General features: G+C 39.7%; 1 protein-coding gene across 1 annotated transcript in view; it reads right to left on the bottom strand.

Moving 5' to 3' along the window:
* Nucleotides 1-2,319: 2,319 nt before the first annotated feature.
* Nucleotides 2,320-22,615, bottom strand: part of SHANK3 (SH3 and multiple ankyrin repeat domains 3) — a 617,492-nt gene continuing 597,196 nt past the window's right edge. The window contains 1 exon segment of the mRNA XM_075345440.1: nucleotides 2,320-9,893. Coding sequence (XP_075201555.1) covers nucleotides 9,365-9,893 — 529 coding nt within the window. The 3' untranslated portion in view covers nucleotides 2,320-9,364.

The raw sequence follows: 22,615 nt of genomic DNA, 5'->3' as shown, positions 1-22,615 counted from the left end.
GTGTTGCATTCTGCTTATGATTGGTCAGAAATATACAGGGGTGAGAAGTAAAGACCTCCTGTGAAAATTATAATAATGCCTTGGACTAGTTAAAGTCGTACTTTAGGGAGATAAAAATCCTTAAACTGGCCCTTCTCTCATAAACTATCAAGATGATGCAATGTGACATTGGAGCTGCTCTTTGCTGCTCCCCCTCCCTTCTGGGATGGTACATCACATCAGGGGGCATGGCTTGTTCTCTAGTAACACCCAGCCACCTGATATTTGCTTCCAATAACAGGGAGCATAGTCACGCCTCTGTGTTCTCATACAGAACATAATCAGATATTTTAAGGGGGCTAGCTGTTACTAGGCAGCAGGCCACACCCCCTGATGTGATGTAATATCCCAGAAGGGAGAGCAGCAATGTCACACTGAATTAAAGGTAGTGTGAGGAACAGCACTGTGCAGTTCATCTTTATAGTTTATGAAGGCAGGGCCAGTAGAATTTTTGATCTCCCCTAAGTACACCTTTAAGTCATTGGGTGCCAAATACTTGGATTGCTAATACCTCCACAATGGAGGTAAAATTAAAATAAAAAAAGCTTTTATTCCAATATGCAGCCACAATTACATCATGTGTCCAGTTAAACAGGAAACATTTTGTGAAAGGTCGTCTTTACATGTGATTGGTTAATTCTGAACATAACTATATACCCAATTATAAGAGGGTATTCAGACTTACGCTTCCACATTTTTTCTTAGTTTTCATACTTTTGTTTTCCCTCCTGAAAATTATTTGTAAAGATTGTAAATGATATTAAAGATGGAAAAAGCTCTGAAATCATTCTTTTTGGTATACTTTTTCTCAAATGGCAAAAATCTGCCATTTTAACAGGGGGGGTACAGACCTTTTATATCCACTGTAGCTTATCGTTATTATGAAATATTTATAACTAATTATTCTACAGATGTGGGCCTTATTTTTTCACTCATGCACCAAGCTCAGTTTTAGGATATTAACCCTATCTTCCTGTAAACCTCCTGAGCCTTATACCATTGGGGTGCAAGATACCTTGGCAAAGATGTAGTTTTAACACTACCTATTGCTACCATAGATGTTGAGCCTACTCCTGGTTCAGCATAGTAAGCATGTGCTTCGCTAACTAATTATTCCAGACATAGCTGATTTTAGGGCAGTTTCTTATTTGTGAAGAGGGCACCATTCAGTCTGACATGATGAATATCGCAAAACAATTCCTAACCTGTTGAGTAAAGAAACAGCTTTAGAGGCTTATGTGGCGTGACTATGGGAATTTGAGAAACTGAATATCCATCTGGAACCAGATTATATGTATTCCAGTAGTAGGTTTCATTACCACCATTCTAGACTCAGTTGCATAAATCACACTCTTCCCACTCACCAATTGGCCGATCCTTGGAGAATTCACCAACCTATTTAAGGTGGCATAATTTTGATTTATACTTATGTTCTCCAGGATTGACTATCTTCTTAGTCTCCACCACCTCATTTGTTATAAATTTGTTATAAACATGTGAGCAGGCCCCTCACTCCTCATTTGAATTGCTGAAATACGTATTACTCTGCAATTTCTGATATTTTTTGTACATGTACCTCCTGATTTGTAAAGTGTTCTGGCATATATATGTAAAAGTAATTATTATATTTTAGCACGCTCCTACGTTTATGCCCTTAAAGGCCACAGTCCTTGACAAATGGAACTCAACACCTCCCTTCTACAAGGCCTCATGATTTCTGAAGAGTTTTGGTGTAAAATCAATCAATACTTTCAAGTAAATAGTGGATCGGTCAGAAACACTACTATCCCCTGAGGGGTACATGAGTGCTATGTGAGAAGCATCTTTATCAAACTGGGGGCCAGAGCAAAAAGGGGAAGTTCAAAGAAGGCTAACGAACTACACGTATATGCCAAAGGGTACTATGTCGGAGAAGTCACAATGCAGTTGAATTGTGGTCGATTGCCAGGATTACAGGAAAATCACAGTAAAATAATTGCATAATTGCAAAAATGTTGCATTCTGCTGCAATTTTATAGTTAATGCAGCTATTTGACTCCACTATGTGAATAGACCCGTACATTCTGTAGTGAATATTTTTCAAGGTACTAGCAATCAAGTGGTCCACTTTGCAGCATAGCTTTGAACACTAGTATTCTCTACGACTCATGATAAATGTGAAAATAAGCTTTTAAAATGACATTTACAGGTTGATTGGTCAGAGGATCTAATGATTAAAGTACAGGCACACAGTTTTGTTACAATTTTTATTCTTCAGGGATCCATTCCAGGGTAGTAGACAGCAGCTTAGTAAATTTAGTGAATTATGTAAAGCAACTTCATTTTAATTCAGAATTTAAAAATAAAGACAACACATGTTAAATTTGTTATAAATTTATTACGTCATCCAGCACACCAAGTAACACCCTATGCAGGGGTAAGAGAAGAAACCCAGACACCCCGCCCTTAACATCATCACCAAAATAAAGACTACCTGATGCCAACACAAACATTAAGGAAGAATTCCCAAACCACCATGAAAACCTAGATAGTGCATCCTCGGATCCTTCAAGCACTGCATCAAGAATGAGCACCTAAATGGGACACCCCAGAACTTTATTAACTGCATGTATGTTGATGCATCTCTCAAACAAAAAAAAAACTGATTGAGTCCAAATTGTTAGTTGTGTAGATCTGACATATGCCACTTCTGATGACATCAACATGTATAATGAATGTATGAGGCCTTATAAAAGCACTAGGTAAAGGAATTGCTTACCATGTTCCCTGCATTGGCTAGCTTACATACATCATGAACCCTAGGAATTCTAAGAAACACCATGCCCACAACTCTCATAGGATCATCCAATCAAAGTGAAATACTCTCACTGACATTTATTGCTCACACAAACACACTAGGGAAGAGTTACATTACCGTTATCAATCATTCCCTATACACACCCAGGGGATATGCTGCATCTACACATATTGTACATTTCCTCAGTGCACACAATGGAAGAAAGAAATACACATTGCCCAAAACAGCCTTTCAGTCCATTCTGACCCTTTCGTAGAGGCCAGACACAGGAGTCCTCACATGCAGTCTACACTAGCCATCTGAAGAAGCACTCCAATCAGCGTACCAATGTTAATCTCCACTAATCCTCCATGCATTCTACAATATGATGTTGAGCTTACAGCAATTAGTTCAGCAGGCAAATACATTTACCCTTCTAGTAGAAATCCTTTAATAATGTGTCCTAATTATCTTGTATAAATAAAGCGGTGTTACTGCAGAGCCAATGCATCCCACTACATTATCATCAAAGGAGCCTTACGTCATATCACACTAAACAGGGTCAACTAAATCAATGGTAAGGACAACATTCTTACAGTGTTGGCATTAAGTTGATCAAATCAGTTATTGTTAGGTTAAATGGTGTCTACTAATCCCCCCCAATAAAATAAATAAGAAACATGGATAGAGAATAACCCTGTGACCAACAAATGATTTTTCTCCGAATGACTGCAGGAAAATTATTTACTTACTGTCATGTATTCAGTTTGCTCTGTATCGTGTATCCCCCATTCTTCCATTAGGATGTGTGAATTTATAAGGAGTCTCCATTTACATATGGTATATATTGCACAGAGGAGTTTAGTAAAACTCATTACATAGAACTGTAGTCAAACTCATTTCATTATCTTAACTGAGCTATACGTAAATGTTAGAGGTTACAAACTCAGCCATGCTACATTGGTATCCTTTTACCGTTCCAATGATTTATCATTTTTGGATGGGAATTTATGAACAGTTTATGAATAATAAAATTACCTTCAGCTTATGCAGTAATGCAACGATCATGCCTCCCGCAATATTTCTCTATACTATGTTTTAGGAGTAGGGGCATTATATCCCACATTTGCACAATCATATGATAATTCAGTTATAGATACATACACTAGATCATTATAGTTATAAAATGTACCTCTATGGATGCAGTTATCTATTTTTCCTTCTTCATCATCATCCAAATAATCATTTATAAACTTTGATATTGTAGTCAGTCTTTATATAGAGAAAGAAAACTGTGTTAGATCCAGGGTTATCCTCATACAAACATGCACTCTTCCCATAGCGGATGCATTGGCATCTACAATCATTTTGTTAATATATACTGCACAGGATGGAGTAGTCTCTCGTGAATGCTGAAAGGGCAGAAGTTAGACCGGTATGGCAGCTGTGTGAGTGTATCGGGATGGTTGAGCACCTTACTAACATGAAACTGTTTGAGAACTACTATAATAATCAAACCCAGAAATGGCTCATATTAGCTTAAAAACCATAGTGCAAGCCAGACTAGAGGGCAAATCAGTGCAATACGAGGCGCTAATATCCCAAAAGCCCTACTACAGCTTGGTGAGAAGATCTCCATTCACCAGATGTATAGCTGCAATGTTCAGAGGAATAGCTAACTGTAAAAGGCTTGAAGTTATCCTTGGAGGGTTGCACATGCCACAAACTTAGATCACAGCTTACATTATTTCATGGCTAGCTTGGGAATCTAAACTCATGAGATGACGTAAACTTAAGTAATTGTTGGTATGTCTGATATTCTGAGAACTGCTAAAAGGTTTCACTAATATACGGAAAATATAATCCTAATTAAGAATCGAGATTTCCGCTGTAGTTTAATCACGGAATCCTCCAGGCTCCCTGCTGGTTAATGTTTGAAAATAGCAGGCATCACTAGAGAGTCACTGCTAAGCACCAACAGCACTTAAAGGGGACCTGTCAGCAGGTTTATGCTATGTAAGCTTGATGTTGGGGCTGAGACCCTGATTTCAGCGATGTGTCATTTACTGGTTGCAGGTTATCATTTTAATACTATCATAGTTTTCCCTTCTACAGATCTAGTAGTGCTCTGAATGCTGAGTTGTGTACAACCCTGATCACACTACTGATTAGCAGCTTTCTTTGTACACTGCAGTTGATCGGGAGGTATGCTACACCTAGGGATAATCTCCTGCTGATAAAACCCTGATTTTACTGAAAGAAGAACACACAGTCTAGTAAGTAACACATCCTAGTAAACGGGCTCTCAGATTACATAGCAAAAACCTGCTGACAAATTCCCTTTCACCCTTGCATTTTGTGGGCAATCCTCAGCACTGGAATGTACATTTTTCAGGCATCTTTATGTGAAATGACTAATTTGGTTTTTGTGGTAGGTGCTTGATGTCAGAGTGCATAACGCTAAAGCCTCGTGCAAAAACCTGGATAAGCAAACTGAGCATGAACACCCGAGGCTCTTTGTAACTGTATCAGCTGGTGCGCTGTAAAATCCATGCACCAAAGTGCTCTAGTGCTGCCTTAATACTTCGCAGCAAGTTCAATCACAGACAATATATACTGGATTCCTAAGAATATTTCAAGTGCTTAAACGATGTGTACTATCTGTAATTTACCAGATGGCATTGAACTGTAAGACCTTGGTCTATATATATAAGTATCACAGTTTCATTTTTAACAACATGGTAATGCGGTATTGCAATGGTGCACAATTAGGCGCCACAATGAATGGCTTTTGAGAAAAAGTTATGCAAAACAAGATGCTGAAATACCATTAATGAACTGGATGACTGTAGGCTACGAATATTAGAAATAGCAGTTGAGTAATTAAACATAATCATTGTGTTGTGCTCATTATCAATGCATCATGTTCACATGAATAACACTGGACGGAGAATATTGTTGTGTGGCATGTGCAGTGGCCGGTTGGACTAATTGGGCACCACCTGTCTCAAAGGACATGTATAAATAGAAATAACACCTACTGTATATATATATATATATATATGTATAAAAACTGAATACCAGTTTTCGCTGTGCCCTGTGGCTTTACTAGCAGCAATGTCCTAATATTTTTCTTTGGTCATAAAATCCCACAACATAATGTAATGCTCATGCTATCCATCCCATGCAGCCATATATGTAAAATAATCTGGAGAAGCAAGAGCCTGTACATCGAGCTTCCACTTTGCTTTTATGGCCAAACAGACCATCATTTTCAGCCCACAGTTTAGTCACAACCTTATCTACTTCGCCATTGCTCTAGGTCCACTGTCAACACATCGAACAACTGCCCCAGTAGCTGTGCAATGCTCCGTGGGAAACACACTCTCCGTATGAAAGCCTTAAAAACATTAAGATATGAGAGGCGCAGATTAAACCGCGACCCTCTCTTTTTAGCACCAGATGATATTTACCCCATGGCAGGATCCCGATTCCCCAATCAGACATTAACATCGGTCCCTCCCCTTCAAGCTTTGGCAAAGCCGGAAAAAGAAGAGAGAAAGTCTGGAAAATTCTTAGAACATTTCAATCAAGGTTACACATGGATTTTGGCAGGAACACAATGTGTAACACTGGGGTGTGGTGCCCAAAAAAGGACGGGAAAGGATTCACACAAACCATAGTGATGAGCTTTGTAGAATTTTTACAGAGTAGATATAGGGATATATACATTGTACACAGTGTAACAGGGGTCAACACAAAAAAAGCTTTTCTAGAAAGATAAAAATATGCAATTTTCTGTTTCTACATTTTATTATCTTCAATTTGGCACATCATTTCTCTCATGCTTTCAGTAAATTCCATAAATTATTTCTTAAGTGTTTCATTACTGGAGTTGTAGAATATTTTTTTTTTGTTATTATTATATTATTTTTTTTTCACTTTTTTTTTAACTTTTACTTTAGGATTTCTTTTTTCTGTTATCAGGTAAAATTTAGGTTGTATTACTTGTTCATAGAAAAAAAATGTATAATATTTCCTACAATTGTCTCAGAATTTATTTTTTTTCTAATAGTATAATATACATTAAATTGGTTTCTGGGGATGAAAATACAGTATGTTGTACGTAATAAATTGATCCTGTTGGATTCCTGCATGCTGTAAGATGTAGCAGATAATTAAGAAGCTATGTGATATGTGTCAGAAAGGGCAGCGGGAAATATGGTGTTAGAAATTGATGCAAAAAAATCCCCTCTCTATTCCCAAAAATTGCAATTGGCCAACTTTTTTTTGTACTGGAACTTTTCACAAACAAATGTTTGGTGTTATATTGCTAAGTCAACCTGGAAACAGAGGTGACACTTGACAAATTAATATTCGGATATTTTTTTTTCTAGTTTAGTAACAATAGGGAAGCATAGTCAATGGGGCGATATTCAATTTACATTGAACTTTTTAGTGTCCTGTCTGTCCTTGCAGAAGCATGTGGCCTTAAGAGCCTCACTCCTTGACATCCCTCTGCCAATCAGTTAACTGGATAGACAACCCTGTCCATGAGGCTCCATTGGTGTGTAGGGATTGGGCTGTAGAGATCCAGTCAGAGAAGCAGCAGCCATAGCTCCATCTTGTGGACTGTATATTCATGTGCTCCATCGGCAGCTGCTAGAGTAACACAGTCAGAGGGTCTTGTCTAAGCTCCACAATGGCGATAAGGCACTGCAGGAAATGGGATAACATTATGCTGCTTCTCCCCATTAGGGACCTGAAGCGATTATCATGGCAATAAGGCACACCGGATCCAGGTTGGTCACCCTCGGGTAATCCATCCTCAGGTGCACAGGGACACAGTACATGAGAGGACCCAGCCGGCTCCGTGATCCTCCCTCCTCTCTCACCAGTGGTCTCAATCATAACAATACAGAAAGCATTGAAAAAAGTTGACCATGGATTCAGGGACATCTTCGAAAAACAGTTCCAGTTGTTTCTAGGAAGCCAATAAACTGGGAGGGAGACTCTTGGTGACATTTCATTTGGGAATATGTACAATATTTCAGAGGGTTTATATGGGGGTCTATTCTTTCTCCGGCTAAACCACAAAAAGCAATGTGAGGAAAAAATTGCTAATTCTGAACACCTGAATAGACAAAAACCCTGGAATAATTCAATATGCTTTCAAATTAAATGAAAACCATATATCCAAATGTTACCCCCGAATTATAAACTAAATGTCCAATTTAGGAGTTAACCAAGTGAAACCATAAAAAGTCACATCAAATGCTAGAACTGTAACCCCTATGGAATATTACATTAAAGGAAATATGAAATTCAGCAAGAATATTACAATAAGAAATATCCCAGAACAGTCAGACATAATAGTCACAACTTAAGGACAAATCTTCCACCTGTTTAACTGAATGGCCCAAGTTTAATGAATACCCATGTGCAAATAAATATGACATTGAAATGAAGTAAGAAACCAGTGAAAGTGACCCCACATATGATTTAACTTTTTCAGATGGAAGTTGGATGTAGAGATGCATGGTCCATTCTAAAGAATGCTGGTGGTGTGGTGAGGGGTTTATTGTAAAAACGCTCATTACTTCCAATAGAACTAAAAAATAATCAAATGAAATTCAAAACCCCAAAGTGAGGTACCACAGTATCTGCATATACCTCTCTATACCCCCAGATCTGCAGATATAAAAAGTCCAGTGAGAGGGTGTCGTGTATATAGATATATATAGATATATATATTTATATATTTATATGAGATATATATATATAGGTAAAGTCCATTTTTTTCTTCAAATATATAGCTAATTAAAAAGATGCATAAAAAGCGTCCCACAGTGGCGGTGGCTGGATCCTGCGGCCTCTTCCAGCCCAATCCATGGACTTCTCTCCAGGACTTGAGTCAGATCTTGGTATGGGAGGTTTGCAGCTCAACCCCGTTCCCCTGCAGACTGATCTCACTGTCTGACTGCGATTCTTTTGTTGATTCAGGTAAAAAAGGTGGCATTAACACACAGTGGCCTGGCCTTGGGACCCTGTGACTGATCCCACCTCCCCTCCTTGGCACAGAAAGAGGGAGGGGGGGATCAATTACTGGGCCCCATTGCACCGCACAAGGAGAGGATTATTTCTGTGGCATTGCATGTGGTGTATACTTTCAGAGTATTATGCATCTGATTTATCACTTATTGTACATGGTCTCCCTTCAGTCAGTGTGTGGCTCAACACTTGTGTATCAGTGTGTGTCAGAGTAAGTGTGTCTGCATGTGACAGGTTAAGTGTGATTAAACTAGCACATGTAATAGTTACGGTATGTGTGTGTGTACAACAACTTATAGGCTCGGAGCAATGGGAACCATTTCCAGTATGTTCAAGGCATTCTGTATTTGCTACTTGTTCGGTTTTGTGTACATCAATTGGTGTGTGTTTCACGTATTCTGAGCAGTGACTGTCCTTGTGTGATTGTAAAGTAATTCCTCCCCCCGCAGCGGTGCGGAGTTGCCCTCCCGGGAGATGGGACCGCAGCTCCTGACCGGGTCAGCTGGTGCTTAGTTGACGAAGGGCACGTTCGATGTTCATGCGATGACCCACTCGGGTTACCCCCAGCTCTACAAAATCGTCCTTCGTAAGAGCAGGTAGATGGGAGCCCTCTATTTCGTTGTCCTGGAATTTAAGACGGTGTTCTGAAAGGTTCAAACTCTCTAGCCAGTCACCTACATCATACTTATTCCACATAGAAAGGGGCTTCTGCAAGAATGGGCGAGAACTGTGCATGGGATGCCCAGAAGATGGGGAAGGAGAACGACTCCGGGCACTGACACTCCTTACAACAAAACGCACCTCCTTGGGTTCATGAGGAATTGAAAGACTGGAGGACTTCAGTATGGTGGGGGGTGTAAGCGTATAGGAACGTGCTCCACCCAAGGGATCCACCCTCTCAGATGAAGGTGATACAGGGCTGGGTGATCGGCGAGTCAAGGGGTGTCGGGTTCCGGGGCGCACGGTGTAGGATGTTCCATAGCTGCGCTGGGAAATAGTGTGCAACTCTCCAAGACTGCTGAACAAGCTGTGATAGGGAAAGAAAACATATAAGGAGAGGGGAGTAGAGAGGACAAAGTAGTGGGAAAAAGGAAAGTGCAATAAAGAGAAACAATTAACGGGATTAAGAAATGTAGGGAGACGGCAGAAAGTAATCAGATGCAGACAGCAAGACGACCAACGTGAAAATAACAAACAAACCCATAGGAGTGCACAACAAATGGGTCAGAAAAGATAAAAACAAAAGATTACATAATTCAAGTGGACAGTTAGATATGAAAATAATAAGAAATATAGGAAATGACAATTTAGGAAAAAAGGGATACACAGGTATTATTAGGTCAGAATCAAAGAAAGGGGAAGGGGGTTACATAAGTAAAGACATAATAAAGGAAGAAATGTTACCAATGCAACAAAATAGTAAAAAGATAGAAAACAAGGAAGGAGACAGAATGAGCAAAAAGGAGAGAGAAAGTAATATGCGTTAAATATAATCTAAACTTTTTAACATCATATCCCTTTAAGCATCTCTAGTACCCTATTCTTTTAGGGGCATGGAAAATGGAAGAAAACACTTAAATGAGACAAGGAATGACGAGAAGAAATCAATGTAAGTGTAATATGAATTAGGTAACCACGTAAGTTTTTAGACAGTTACTAAACGGCAGTATCACAAGTATGATCAAAGTATGTATGCATATGTACTTTACAATTCCTTACAGTCATGCCATTGTCATGGAGGCTATGGCGCAAACAGCATATGATGTACAGTACACATTAAGGCACCAGAACAGTACACTGCACATGGGATTGCTTCATAATATATAGAACAATTACACTTGGTGTAAATGAATATGGAAACATATATCGTAGCGTATGAGAACTGGAGCCATACCACATGCAAACAGACATAATTAAAACATGGTCCTAATTCAGAGAGCTTGGGATAAATGCAACTCATTAAATACTTGCTGTGACAGTGGTCTTCATTGGAAATTATTTGGATATTTTTACATCATCAGACTAGTATAAAAACGTCACGAATATTGCCAACTGGAAAGAAGGTTGGGAACCCTTGCTCTATAACCCTCCAATGACAATGTCACCAGTGCTAACAATAGATATATAAAGGGAGAAGGCACAGAGCACGTTCATGGCAGATTTACAATTCATGCCTATATATATATATATACATATATATATATATATATATATATATATATATATATATATATATATATATATATATATATGTAGCGCGGGTGAAAGCAGTATTGAACATGTCTCCAATATTCTAAGTAATTATGTTTGTAAAGGTGATATTGACATGAATTTCCCACCAGATGTTGGTAGCAACCCATCCAATCCACAGAGGCAGAGAAATTAAACCATAGATGTCCATAAATTTAGTGATGTGTAATAATGAGAGATGACACAGGGAAAAGTATTGAAAAATGAAGAAAGAGGGGTGCAAAAAGCCATGGAAAGTCATGACACCAGCTGAAGTCTATAAGTATTTAGAAAGCAATCCTGCCACTTAGTGAAAAATAATATTAGCTGGTTCAACTGATGACTTATAAAAAAGTGTCTCACTACCAAGGTGCCACACAATAAACATCTAATGATGGATAAAAGCAGTGAGCTGTCTCAAGACCTTCGCAACCTTATAGTTGCAAAACATACTGATTGCATTGGTTATAGAAAAATGTCTAAACTACTAAAGGTTCCAATGAGCACTGTTGGATCATAATTGGAAAGAACATAATTTCACCGTAAACTGGCCACAACCAGATGCTCCCCACAAGATTTCAATAGAATCCAATAGACAATTTATGGAAGGAACTAAAGCTCAGAGTTCAAAGAAAAATCCCACGAAGCCTTCAGGATTTGAAGAGCGTCTGGGTGTAAGACTGATACAAAAATCACACCTGAGCAATGCACGCGACTAGTTTCTCCATACAGGAGGCATCTTGAAGCTGTCATCACCAGAAAAGGCTTTAGTGTGAAGTAATAAAAACATTTCAGTAGGCATGTTCAATACTTTTCCCCCGTGTGATTTCTCGTTATTACACATCACTAAATCCCATGTTTTGATTTCTTTGGCTGTGTGGATTGGACTGCTTGTTATTAATGTTAATAGCACCTTTAGAAACATATGTACATATAAAATTGGTGATATGTTGAATACTTATTTCTCCTGCTGTGTATATATATATATATATATATATATATATATACACATAATATAGTTAATGCATGACCCTGTAGACCTATGCTACCCATATAAATTGACCCAAGAGCAAATAGGGTAAAAACAAGCATTTTGTGTAGATTAGTGTATTTCAATATATGTACGAGTTTGTCGCAGTGGAATATGTTTAAATAGCTATGCCAACCCTCATTTCATTAAGGGGGCACAAACTTTGCACATATTGATTTACCACCGTTTAGTAACTGTGGGTCTATGGAAGAAGTGAAAGGAAGGAAGGAAATGGCAGCATAACTGGTTGTGCGACTTCTAAGGAAGTATTGCAGAATCTGCTACTGTACATCATGGGAAGTAGGTTACATATATTACACCCGGGGCATACTACAGCCAGTGTTCTCTGGCAATAGCCGGAGAGGTTTCCTTATCTATATACAGGTATTTTACATGTGTGGGACATGATTCTGACAGAAGGGGTTATCATATGGGTTAATATCTAAGCAGTTGTAAGATGATCTCAATTACAGATTTTTCCTTTGTATTAACATTTTTGATAAAAAGCTTATAGACAAGGAAAATAGACTCCCAAATATTACTCTACTGACCTCCGAGTAGGAAAACTGACCCCCCCGACCCTCGGGCTGGAGATCACAAGACAGGTCAAGGAAGAAGACAGACACACAGACAGAGCCTGCCGCTGATTGGTGGCTGCATGCAAAGACTTACACAATGTGCCAAAATTCCGAACATCTGAGTGTCTGAGACGGATCAACATGCAATATGAGCAAAGGGAAGGAAAAGAGAAATTGCAAGATAGCCAGAGAAGGAAGGGGCAAGAGATAGGAAGCAAATTAGGGTCAAAACCAGGGTTAAAAATTGGAGAGAAAATGGGATAAAGCAAGACAGAAAAAGAGGGATAGGAAGGAAATGGAGTGAAAAATGGGATGGGAGAGAGAAATGTTAACATTGCAGCACCAAGAACAAATAAATCATGACAGTCTCCTCCGTGAGTTGTCAGAGGAGCGCTTACCAAACTACAGTCAGGCAAGATGCATGGTCAGCCATCACACAGAACATAACACATAAAGACCTCTGACAAGCCTGTACGGATTCTGGACTATTTTCTATACACAAGGTTTTCACATTTTCAATACAGTGTGTGTAACAATTCTATACAACCACTAAACGGGTAATTCTCTAATATTTTATAAATGTATTGATGTATACAACAGAAAACCATAAACTTGTCTTATTTATCCTCCTAAGCATTGAAATAGCAACACTGAGAAGAAAAAGTGGTAGATTTAGGAAAATCACAGCTAGATGAAGTAATGATATGCAAATGATGAAAAAAAAGAAAAGAAAGTTTTTAAAATCTAGATTTATTCAATTTCAAGTATAAGTGAGAATACTCATATGCAGAAAGAAACGCACTTATACATCTTTGACGTGCTATCAATGAGGATATTAATGGTTGTCTGACAATTGTTCTGCCATGCTAAATGCACTTAGCCACGCAAGTCATCAACATCTGCTGCTGGTAGCTACATTTTCCAACTGCTGACGAATGACATCCAAGATGTGCTTGATGGGAGACACATTGTGTGCCATGGTAGAACATTTAAGGCCGCTTTACACGCTACGATATCGGTACCGATATCGCTAGCGTGGGTACCCGCCCCCATCTGTTGTGCGACACGGGCAAATCGCTGCCCGTGCCGCACAACATCGCCGAGACCCGTCACACGTACGTAACTACCCGGCGACGTCGCTGTGATCGGCGAACCGCCTCCTTTCTAAGGGGGCGGTTCGATCAGCGTCACAGCGACGTCACAGCTGCGTCACTGAACCGCCGCCCAATAGAAGCGGAGGGGCGGAGATGAGAGGGACGTAACATCCCGCCCACCTCCTTCCTTCCGCATAGCGGCCGGGAGGCAGGTAAGGAGAGGTTCCTCATTCCTGTGGTGTCACACGGAGCGATGTGTGCTGCCGCAGGAACGAGGAACAACTTCGTTACTGCTGCAGTAACGATATTTGAGAATGGACCCCCATGTCACCGAAGAGCGATTTTGCACATTTTTGCGACGATGCAAAATCGCTCATAGGTGTCACACGCAACAGCATCGCTAATGCGGCCGGATGTGCGTCACCAATTCCATGACCGCAACGACTTCGCATTAGCGATGTCGTAGCGTGTAAAGCCCCCTTTAGGCTTTACACATTAGCATGAGTCAAATGCCTCCGGACATTGTCGGGTTGAAATCAGCTCGTGGGATACTTTGCAAAATTGGCCATTCCACTTGATCCGCCACCAAAGTTGGCGTGGTGTTCCCTTGTGAAGGCCTCTTCAAACATTTGGGTACAACTGGTTAAAATTACTGTTATTGTGAACAGTAAAGCAAGTTGAAATGATCTCTAACGGGAATAAAAGTTAAAGATGACACATTTTCTTTGTATTCTATGCACAAAAAAGTATTTTTACCTTTACATTTTTAAATTAACAAAAAAAGGAAAATGATCCTATGGAAAAGTTTGGGCATCCTGCATGGTTAGTACCTAGTAGCACTTCTTTTGGAGAGTATGATAACTTGTGAACACTTTTTGTAGCCAGTCAAAAGTCTTATTTTATTCTTGTTTGAAGGATTTTCATCCATTCTTCCTTGGGAAGTTTTCCAGTTCTGTGAGATTCCTGGGTTGTCTGGCATGCACTGCTCTTTTGAGGTCTAGCCACAGATTTTCAATGATGTTCAGATCAGGGGACTTAGATAAAAAGAACCTGCAGACAAAAAAGCGCAATAGGGTCTTACCCTGACAGACAGGGGGTGATAAAGGAGATGATCCTACTCACCAAAGATGGTTGTGAAAGGCACAACTCCTGTAACAGCATAAATCCGGATCAAAGGCAGCAGTACCCCAGGTGGCTGATAACAGAGAGAAATTGTAGAATGGGGCTTTGTAAACCGCGCCAAAGATCACTGATGAAATCTTGGATTAATGTAAACTTTTTATTCTTGCACAGGTCTACGCGTTTCATGAGACTCTGCTCCCTTCCTCAGGACCAAACATCAATTAGATATTTGATGTAACTTATGCCTGTTTGGTCCTGAGGAAGGGAGCAGAGTCTCCTGAAACGCGTAGACCTGTGCAAGAATAAAAAGTTTACATTAATCCAAGATTTCATCAGTGATCTTTGGCGCGGTTTACAAAGCCCCATTCTACAATTTCTCTCTGTTATCAGATCAGGGGACTGTGAGAGCCATTGTTAATCCTTCAGCTTGCGCTTTTTGATGTAGTCTATTGTGGATTTTGATATGTGTTTAGGATTATTTTCCATTTGTAGAAGCCGTTTTCTTTTCAACTTCAGTTTTTTACACATAGTGTTATGTTTGCATCAAGAATTTGTTGAAATTTAATTGAATCCATTCTTCCCTCTACCCGTGAAATGTTCCCCGTGCTATTGATGGCAACACAATCCCAAAGTATGATTGATCCAACACTATGCTTAATGGTTGGCGAGATACTCTTTTCCTGAAATTCTGTGCCCTTTTTCTCCACATATACCATTGATCGTTGTCACCAAAGAACTCTATTTTAACCTCATTGGTCCACTGGACTTGGTTCCAAAGTGCATCAGGCTTGTTTAGATGTTCCTTTGCATACTTCTGACACTGAATTTTATGGTGAGGACTCAGGAGAGGTTTTCTTCTGATGACTCTTCCATGAAGGTCATGTTTGTGAAAGTGTCCCTGAACAGTAGAACAATGTACCACAACGCCAGAGTCTGCTAAATCTTCCTGAAGGTCTTTTGTAGTCAAGCAGGGGTTCTGATTTGCCTCTCTAGCAATCCTAAGAGTAGCTATCACAGAAATTTTGCTTGTTCTTCCAGACCTTATGTTCACCTCTGCTGTTCCTGCTAACTGCCATTTCTTAATTACATTTCAAACTTAGGGCAACTGGAAAACACTTTGCTATCCTCTTATAGCCTTCTCCTGCTTTGTGGGCCTCCAACATTTTGCTGCCTAGAAGAACCCATGGCTGCTGTTTTTTGACACAAGATTTCAGGTGGCTGGGTTTTTATAAAGCTGTGAAATTTGCATCACCTGCCCTATCCTAATAATGATAGTGATGAAGCCCTAACATTAACTGGCTAATTAAATAGGACCAACCACCATGATTTTGAGATATGAACTAAAGGCAGTGCCATACTGGCACTAACATGCTGAATCCAGATATACCTGTTGTAGAACGATCCGATGCTTGGTTGATGAAATATTTTTAATCAAAGTTGCACAAATGCACTGCACTTTGATTGATGGGTGCAACGGGGGTGTCCCTTTGTGGGCTGGGTCCTCGGCGTTTATTCCTTCTCTGGCGTCCTCCTGGCTTACACCCTTTTCTTTATTTGATTATCACGCCATGCCACCATTGCTGTTGTTGGCGGCATGTGCCCATTGCCACAATAATTCTGCCTTCATTAAAATGGCGTTGAAGTCCACGAATGTATGTACAGCGATCTCTGGTACCATTTTATTGAAGACTATGAGCAGCAGCAGGTGGCACGTACAAAGATGTAAAAAAACCCCCAAAAAACATGCCCCTCATAGTCTTTACTGCAGCGTCTTCAATAAAATGGCGCCGGAGATTGCAGTACGTGCATGCGTGGACTCCGGCACCATTTTAATGAAGACAGAATTACTGTGGGAATGCGCAAGTACTGCCAACAACAACAATGGCGACGCGATAGTCAAATAAAGAAACCCATCAGTTAATGTGCAGTGCAGTTCTGTAACTTTGATTAATGATACTTCATCAACTAAGCATCGGATCTTTCCACAACAGGTATGCCTGGATACATCTTAAGGCCCATTTACACACAACGATATCGCTAACGAGATATCGTCGGGGTCACGGTGCTGGTGATGCACATCCGGACTCGTTAGCGATGTCATTGTGTGTGACACCTTTTTGCGATCAGTAACGATCACAAAAAGGTGTCAAATTGTTCGTTGTGTACACGTCGATCATCGCTAGCAATGTCGCAGCGTGTAAAGCCCGCTTTAGTGTCGGTATGGCACTGCCTTTAGTTGATATAGAAAAATTCTGGTGGTTGGTTCTCTTTAAGGTCTGAAATCTTGGTCAATGTTATCTAAGCCCTCAAATCACCAAGAGTGTCCAAACTTTTGCATCAATCCATTTTCCTTTCTGTCATTTTTAAAATGTAAAAGATGAAAATATTTTTTTTCTGCCTAAAAGACAAAGGAAATTTGTTATCTTTAACTTTATGCCGTTTAGAAATCATTTAAATTTGAATTTGCTTAACTGTTCACAATAAAAGTAATTTTGACCAGGGGTGCCCAAACTTGTGCATGCCATTGTGTTATTGCTCACATGGTCTCCAGCAATCACTGCATCTAAGACAAATGCGAGGCTCATTGCTGGATACACCTTTATTCCAGCCTCCATAGCTCCATTCCAGTCTCCATCTGGAAACCAAGTGGGAAAGGCCTTGAAGAGGGAACGTAACCCAAGTACTTCCAGGATTATGGTGTGGAGTAGCATAATCTTTGGTAGCCTGACCCCTCTTGTTTTCATTCCAGGTAGACTACTGATTTGGTACATGGAACTAGTGGTACGGCCATTTCTCCAAAGTGTCCCAGAAGCCGTTTTCATGATGCCAATTCCAGGCTATAAATGTTACTCTGAGCAGCCTCTGTGGCCTAAATGTGCTACCAAGGCCTGAAGTGTCTCCGGACTTGTCTCTCATCGAGCACATCTATGAAGTTAAAAGTCGGCAATTGCAAAGGGAGCTGGCAGCAGTGGATCTTGATGATTTGTGTGTCCAAGCGAATTTAACATGGTAGAACATTCCTCAGACAAACATTAATAAGCTCATTGATAGCATGACATTGTGTGCATTTCTGCACATAGTGCTTGTACTTGATACTGAATTAATTTAATGTTTTAAAAATGTTGTTTCTATTCTCTCATAATTTGCACATTATTAACATGTCTATTGATCCAGTTATTCCATAATTCCACGACTTTTCATTCTTGGTGTTGTAATTTTAATGTTGAGCACTGTATGTATATTAAAGGCGTTGCCACTTTCAGACTAGATTTCAGAAATACCATTGCCAGATGTCTTCACTCTCTCTCTTTGCTCAAGGGTACCATGAATGGAGCGTTTGTCATATGATTTACCCTCATGACTACCACTCTGGCATATGCAGACAATTTGCGCATGCGCTGTGAAACGGACATAACTGCAGTCAGGTGAGTAAGTCCAATGATGGAGCAACGAATGCTGCAACTGACATACTGTATCTAGTCTAGTGTTTACATGTGTAAGTGTCATACTAGATTTTGGGCAGCTGTATATACTTCAATATGTGTCTGAACTTAACAATGCTATATTTCAGCATTTTGTACGTTATTCCATATCAGGTTACTTCATGTCTAAAATTATGCCAGAAAGTGGCGAACCCTATACTGCTCATACTCCTGTTGCTGTCCTGTGTCTCTGCAGACTAGAATTGTGCAGATGATTAATTAATCATGTGTAATTCATAGCTGAATAGTTATGTGACCCATGGCATTCAATTAGCAAGAAGCTTATATGACATAGGAAATGGGCAGCCTCAGGTAACTGAGGTACTGTTTCGCTGTCAGTGGTGGATTAACTAGGTGCACTGTCCAGAAGGAGCAGAACACACTGCAGCTTGTCTATTAACCTCCGAGCAGGAGCATTGTTCCACTGTTTGTCCTGTCTACTCTTTAATATTTTTTTACAAAAACTAAAAGGTCAAGCACACTTGTAAATAGTTATACCAAATTAATATGAATTTATACAAATGGTTGCTGTAATAATAACAATCATTATTCCAATATTACATAATAACGTGGTTTGGTTCTAAATATTGATATTGTATTAGTAACTGAATGCATTGGGTTACATCATGAACACCATACACACATCAGCAGGGGTCTAGTGATGAGCGAGCGCTACCATGCTCGACTGCTCAGTACTCAAGAGCAGTTGGACGCTCGGATGGGCGCAAGTTGAGTGCGCGAGTATAATGCAAGTCAATGGAGAACTCAAACATTTTTCCGAAGATTTCCTGGCAAAAATACTTGAGTCCCCCATTGACTTCCATTATACTCGGGTACTCAAGTCGCGCCCATCCGAGCATCCAACTGCTCTTAACAAGTAGTGAGCACCCAAGCATGGTGGAGCATGCTCATCACTATAGGGGACCAGTCAAGGGAGTCTCTGCATCTAGCAAGAATATAACTATGACTTTGGAAATTGTTTTATGTCAGATTACTTTACAAGGCAACTTGATTTTGAATTAAAAGGATTGACTATTGACTAAGACTTAAAAAACATAAAAAAACATGGCTGCTTTCTTTCAGAAACAGCTCACCTGTTCATGGGTTGTCTCTATTATTGCGGCTCAGCTTCAGGGTACGCTCACAATGGCGTATAAATCATACAAGTGCTATCTGATGTTTTGTCGGATAGAACTCCAACCAATGTCATATTATGGGGCAGTGCACAAGTCGTCATGAGAAAAAAAATCGCTGCATGCTGTGATTGGCAGTGTGTATCGTACGGCATGCACCCATTCAAGTAAATGGGTGCGTGCAAAACACTGAGTGCACTCCGATTTACGTGGACACAGACAATGGAGAAGATGGAGAAATTAAGCTCTCTGTCTCGTCCACACCTGTGGATTCTCGCATGTGAGAAAATGGGATCACAGTAAAATGATACTAGGCTTAAATTTGGAGCAGCGATTCAGCCGAGTGTCATTTGTAAACTCGGGAGGATTCTCTTGCATACTACTGTGAGTGTACCCTCATTGAAGTGAACAAGACTGGCCTGCAATACCTCACACAACTTGAGGATTGATGTGTGCTTGGAAAAAACACTCTTTTTTTTTTTCCAGGGCTGTGGAGTCGTAGTCATAGAATTGGAAATAATATTGGTGGTGTTGATAGAATTGTACTGACTCCGACTCACACTCTAACTAAATAATTTTATATTACCTCTTACTAAAATTGGTTAATTAATTTATGACATAATGTTATATCAATCTAAGGCCTCTAAAAACACAGTGATTAAATGATGTTACTATGCGACTACATTGATTCATTATTACTATTTATTGGCAATTTAAGGAGTGTGGAAAATGAGGAATATTTTGCAATCTGTTTATTGTCGAGGGTCCGACATTCTAACATTGAGAATTTTTAGATTTTTTTTATGAGCAATTTTGTAACCATCCTTATATTATTGCATTGTTTAGGACAATGATCAGGATTCCATGCCAGAGAATGTTTCTAATATGATCCTATTACATATTATTCTTCCTGTGTAAACAGTAACTCATGGCATACGGCCTTGGGATTTGCCATTAATACATGGCATGATCCACGTGGATCCATCTAAAAAGACCTTCATGAAAACTGGTATAAGGGGGAGGTAAACATGTAGACTAAGACCTCATTCACACGTCAGTGATTTTCCTTGTATGCAATCTTTTTAATTCAAAGTCATATGGCAAGACACGTTAAAGAGGCAATTTGCATATCTAATTTCTCAGAGGAGCATTACACGGCTTATAGGCCTACTTACATTGGTATGCCAGGCATGTCACTCTCCACAAGGAGAAATGTTACTCCTTAGATCCCAGTCAGAAGTCTCTCATACAGGCAAATCAGATCTCATGTTTTGCCCTGATGACAGGCAACACCCTGAAACACGAGTTTGCAGATTGACATTCTGGTTTGGCTTTTCTCCTAAGTCATATGATAAGGATTGTTAAAGAGTCGATATTGACTTTTAGGATTGCTACTTCCAATAGGTGAGACTAGAGTTCCTCCTCTCTGAAGAGAAAATTTGCATATTATCTTACACTAAAAACAGTCTGAGTTTAATCAGCGTTCTTTATTAGAGTTTGGTCAGTGTGTCACTTTTTACCATCATACTTTCATCGGTTTTTCTAAGATGAAAAGCGAACTGGTGGAGTTTCTTTAAGATTATCCTATTAATCAGTCTATGAAAAAGGACAGCACACGGATGGCATCACAGTGCTTTCTGATTGCTGAGCGGGCTTACATAGGCTTGCATGGGCTAGTTTGAGCTTACGCTCATATCAATATTGGACATGTGTCCACAATTTTATGTGGTCTGTGGAAAAAAAAATGGACATATGAACTACCCCACAGACTATCATAGGTACAAGTATTATCCGTGGAAAGCATGGATGGTAATCATACGAGAAAAACTGATGTGTGAATGAGCCCTTATTCAGTCAATTACTATTGCCACAGAAAATCTTAGATGGAAATGTCCATTAATCTTATTTTGTTTTAGTGCTCAAATAGATCTAGAATTCTCTAATGATTACTTAACGATTTTTAGGAATGACAAACCCCATTTTTCTGATACAGAGCTCGGAATTACCAGTCAATGAAAATGCTGTTGGCAGCCACCATTACGGGCCCTGCAGCTTGAAGAATACTTGGCACATTTTGAACTAAACATTTATATGGTCTGTATTAAGGATTGTCTGAATTTAAAAGGGTTTTGCCTATCCATAGAATAGGTTATAATTGCCTGATTGCTAAGACCCTCATCCGTCTTGGTAAAGGGACTCTAAAGTGACCGACGCACCCGATAACTGCCAATACACAGTGAACGGAGTTGAAATGTATCAGCTCCATACACCAGGCACTGGTTGTTAGCTAACTGGTATAGGTCCCCACTGGCCGGATTTTGATGGTCTATCCTAACAATAAGAAATTATTATCCCAGTTTAGATCATTTTAGTATGTGAAAATAAGCAGTCTCAAAAAGGATTTTATCTTCTTAGTCCCCTTTCACACATCATTTTTTTGCCATCAGTCACAATCCGTTGGCTAGGTGGATCGACGGATCCATCGCAGTTTGTGGAAAAACTGATGTGTCGGATCCATTTTAAAAATGGATCCATTGTACCATTTTTTCCTAGCCAAGCGTTATTTAGCATTGAAAACCTATCTCCTGGACGAGATAGAGAGAGACGGATTAGGATGAATACTGCACCCATAGGCTTCCATTCTACCAAAGGACGGATGGCGACGGATTAATCGCCGTCTGTTTTTTCGACACACACAAAAAACGTTACTATGGACGTCGTCTCCGTCCGACAGACAAACATTTTTCGACAGATACGTCAAACAACGGATGAAATGTGAGGCCATCCTTCACAATCCGTCAATAATACAAGTCAATGAGAAAAAAATGGATTCAGCGGTATCACTCGCTGGATCCGTTTTTTTCAGAATGCAACGGATTGTGACTGATGGACAAAAAACTGGTGTGTGAAAGGGCCCTTGTGCATGACCATTTTCTTCATCATAGAAAGCATTTCATGGTTAATTTTAAACAATCCTTACTATTACAATTTGAATGACTAACCAATAAGATATAAGAAGCTTTTTCCTAAAATACATGATATGGCTATGGCACTCTATTTTTTGTGGGTATGGGGATGTTT

Source organism: Anomaloglossus baeobatrachus, chromosome 4 (assembly GCF_048569485.1).
Source record: "Anomaloglossus baeobatrachus isolate aAnoBae1 chromosome 4, aAnoBae1.hap1, whole genome shotgun sequence".
Lineage (NCBI taxonomy): Eukaryota > Metazoa > Chordata > Amphibia > Anura > Aromobatidae > Anomaloglossus > Anomaloglossus baeobatrachus.
Note: the sequence above shows the minus strand (reverse complement) of the source record. Positions and strands in the feature narration are given on the sequence as shown.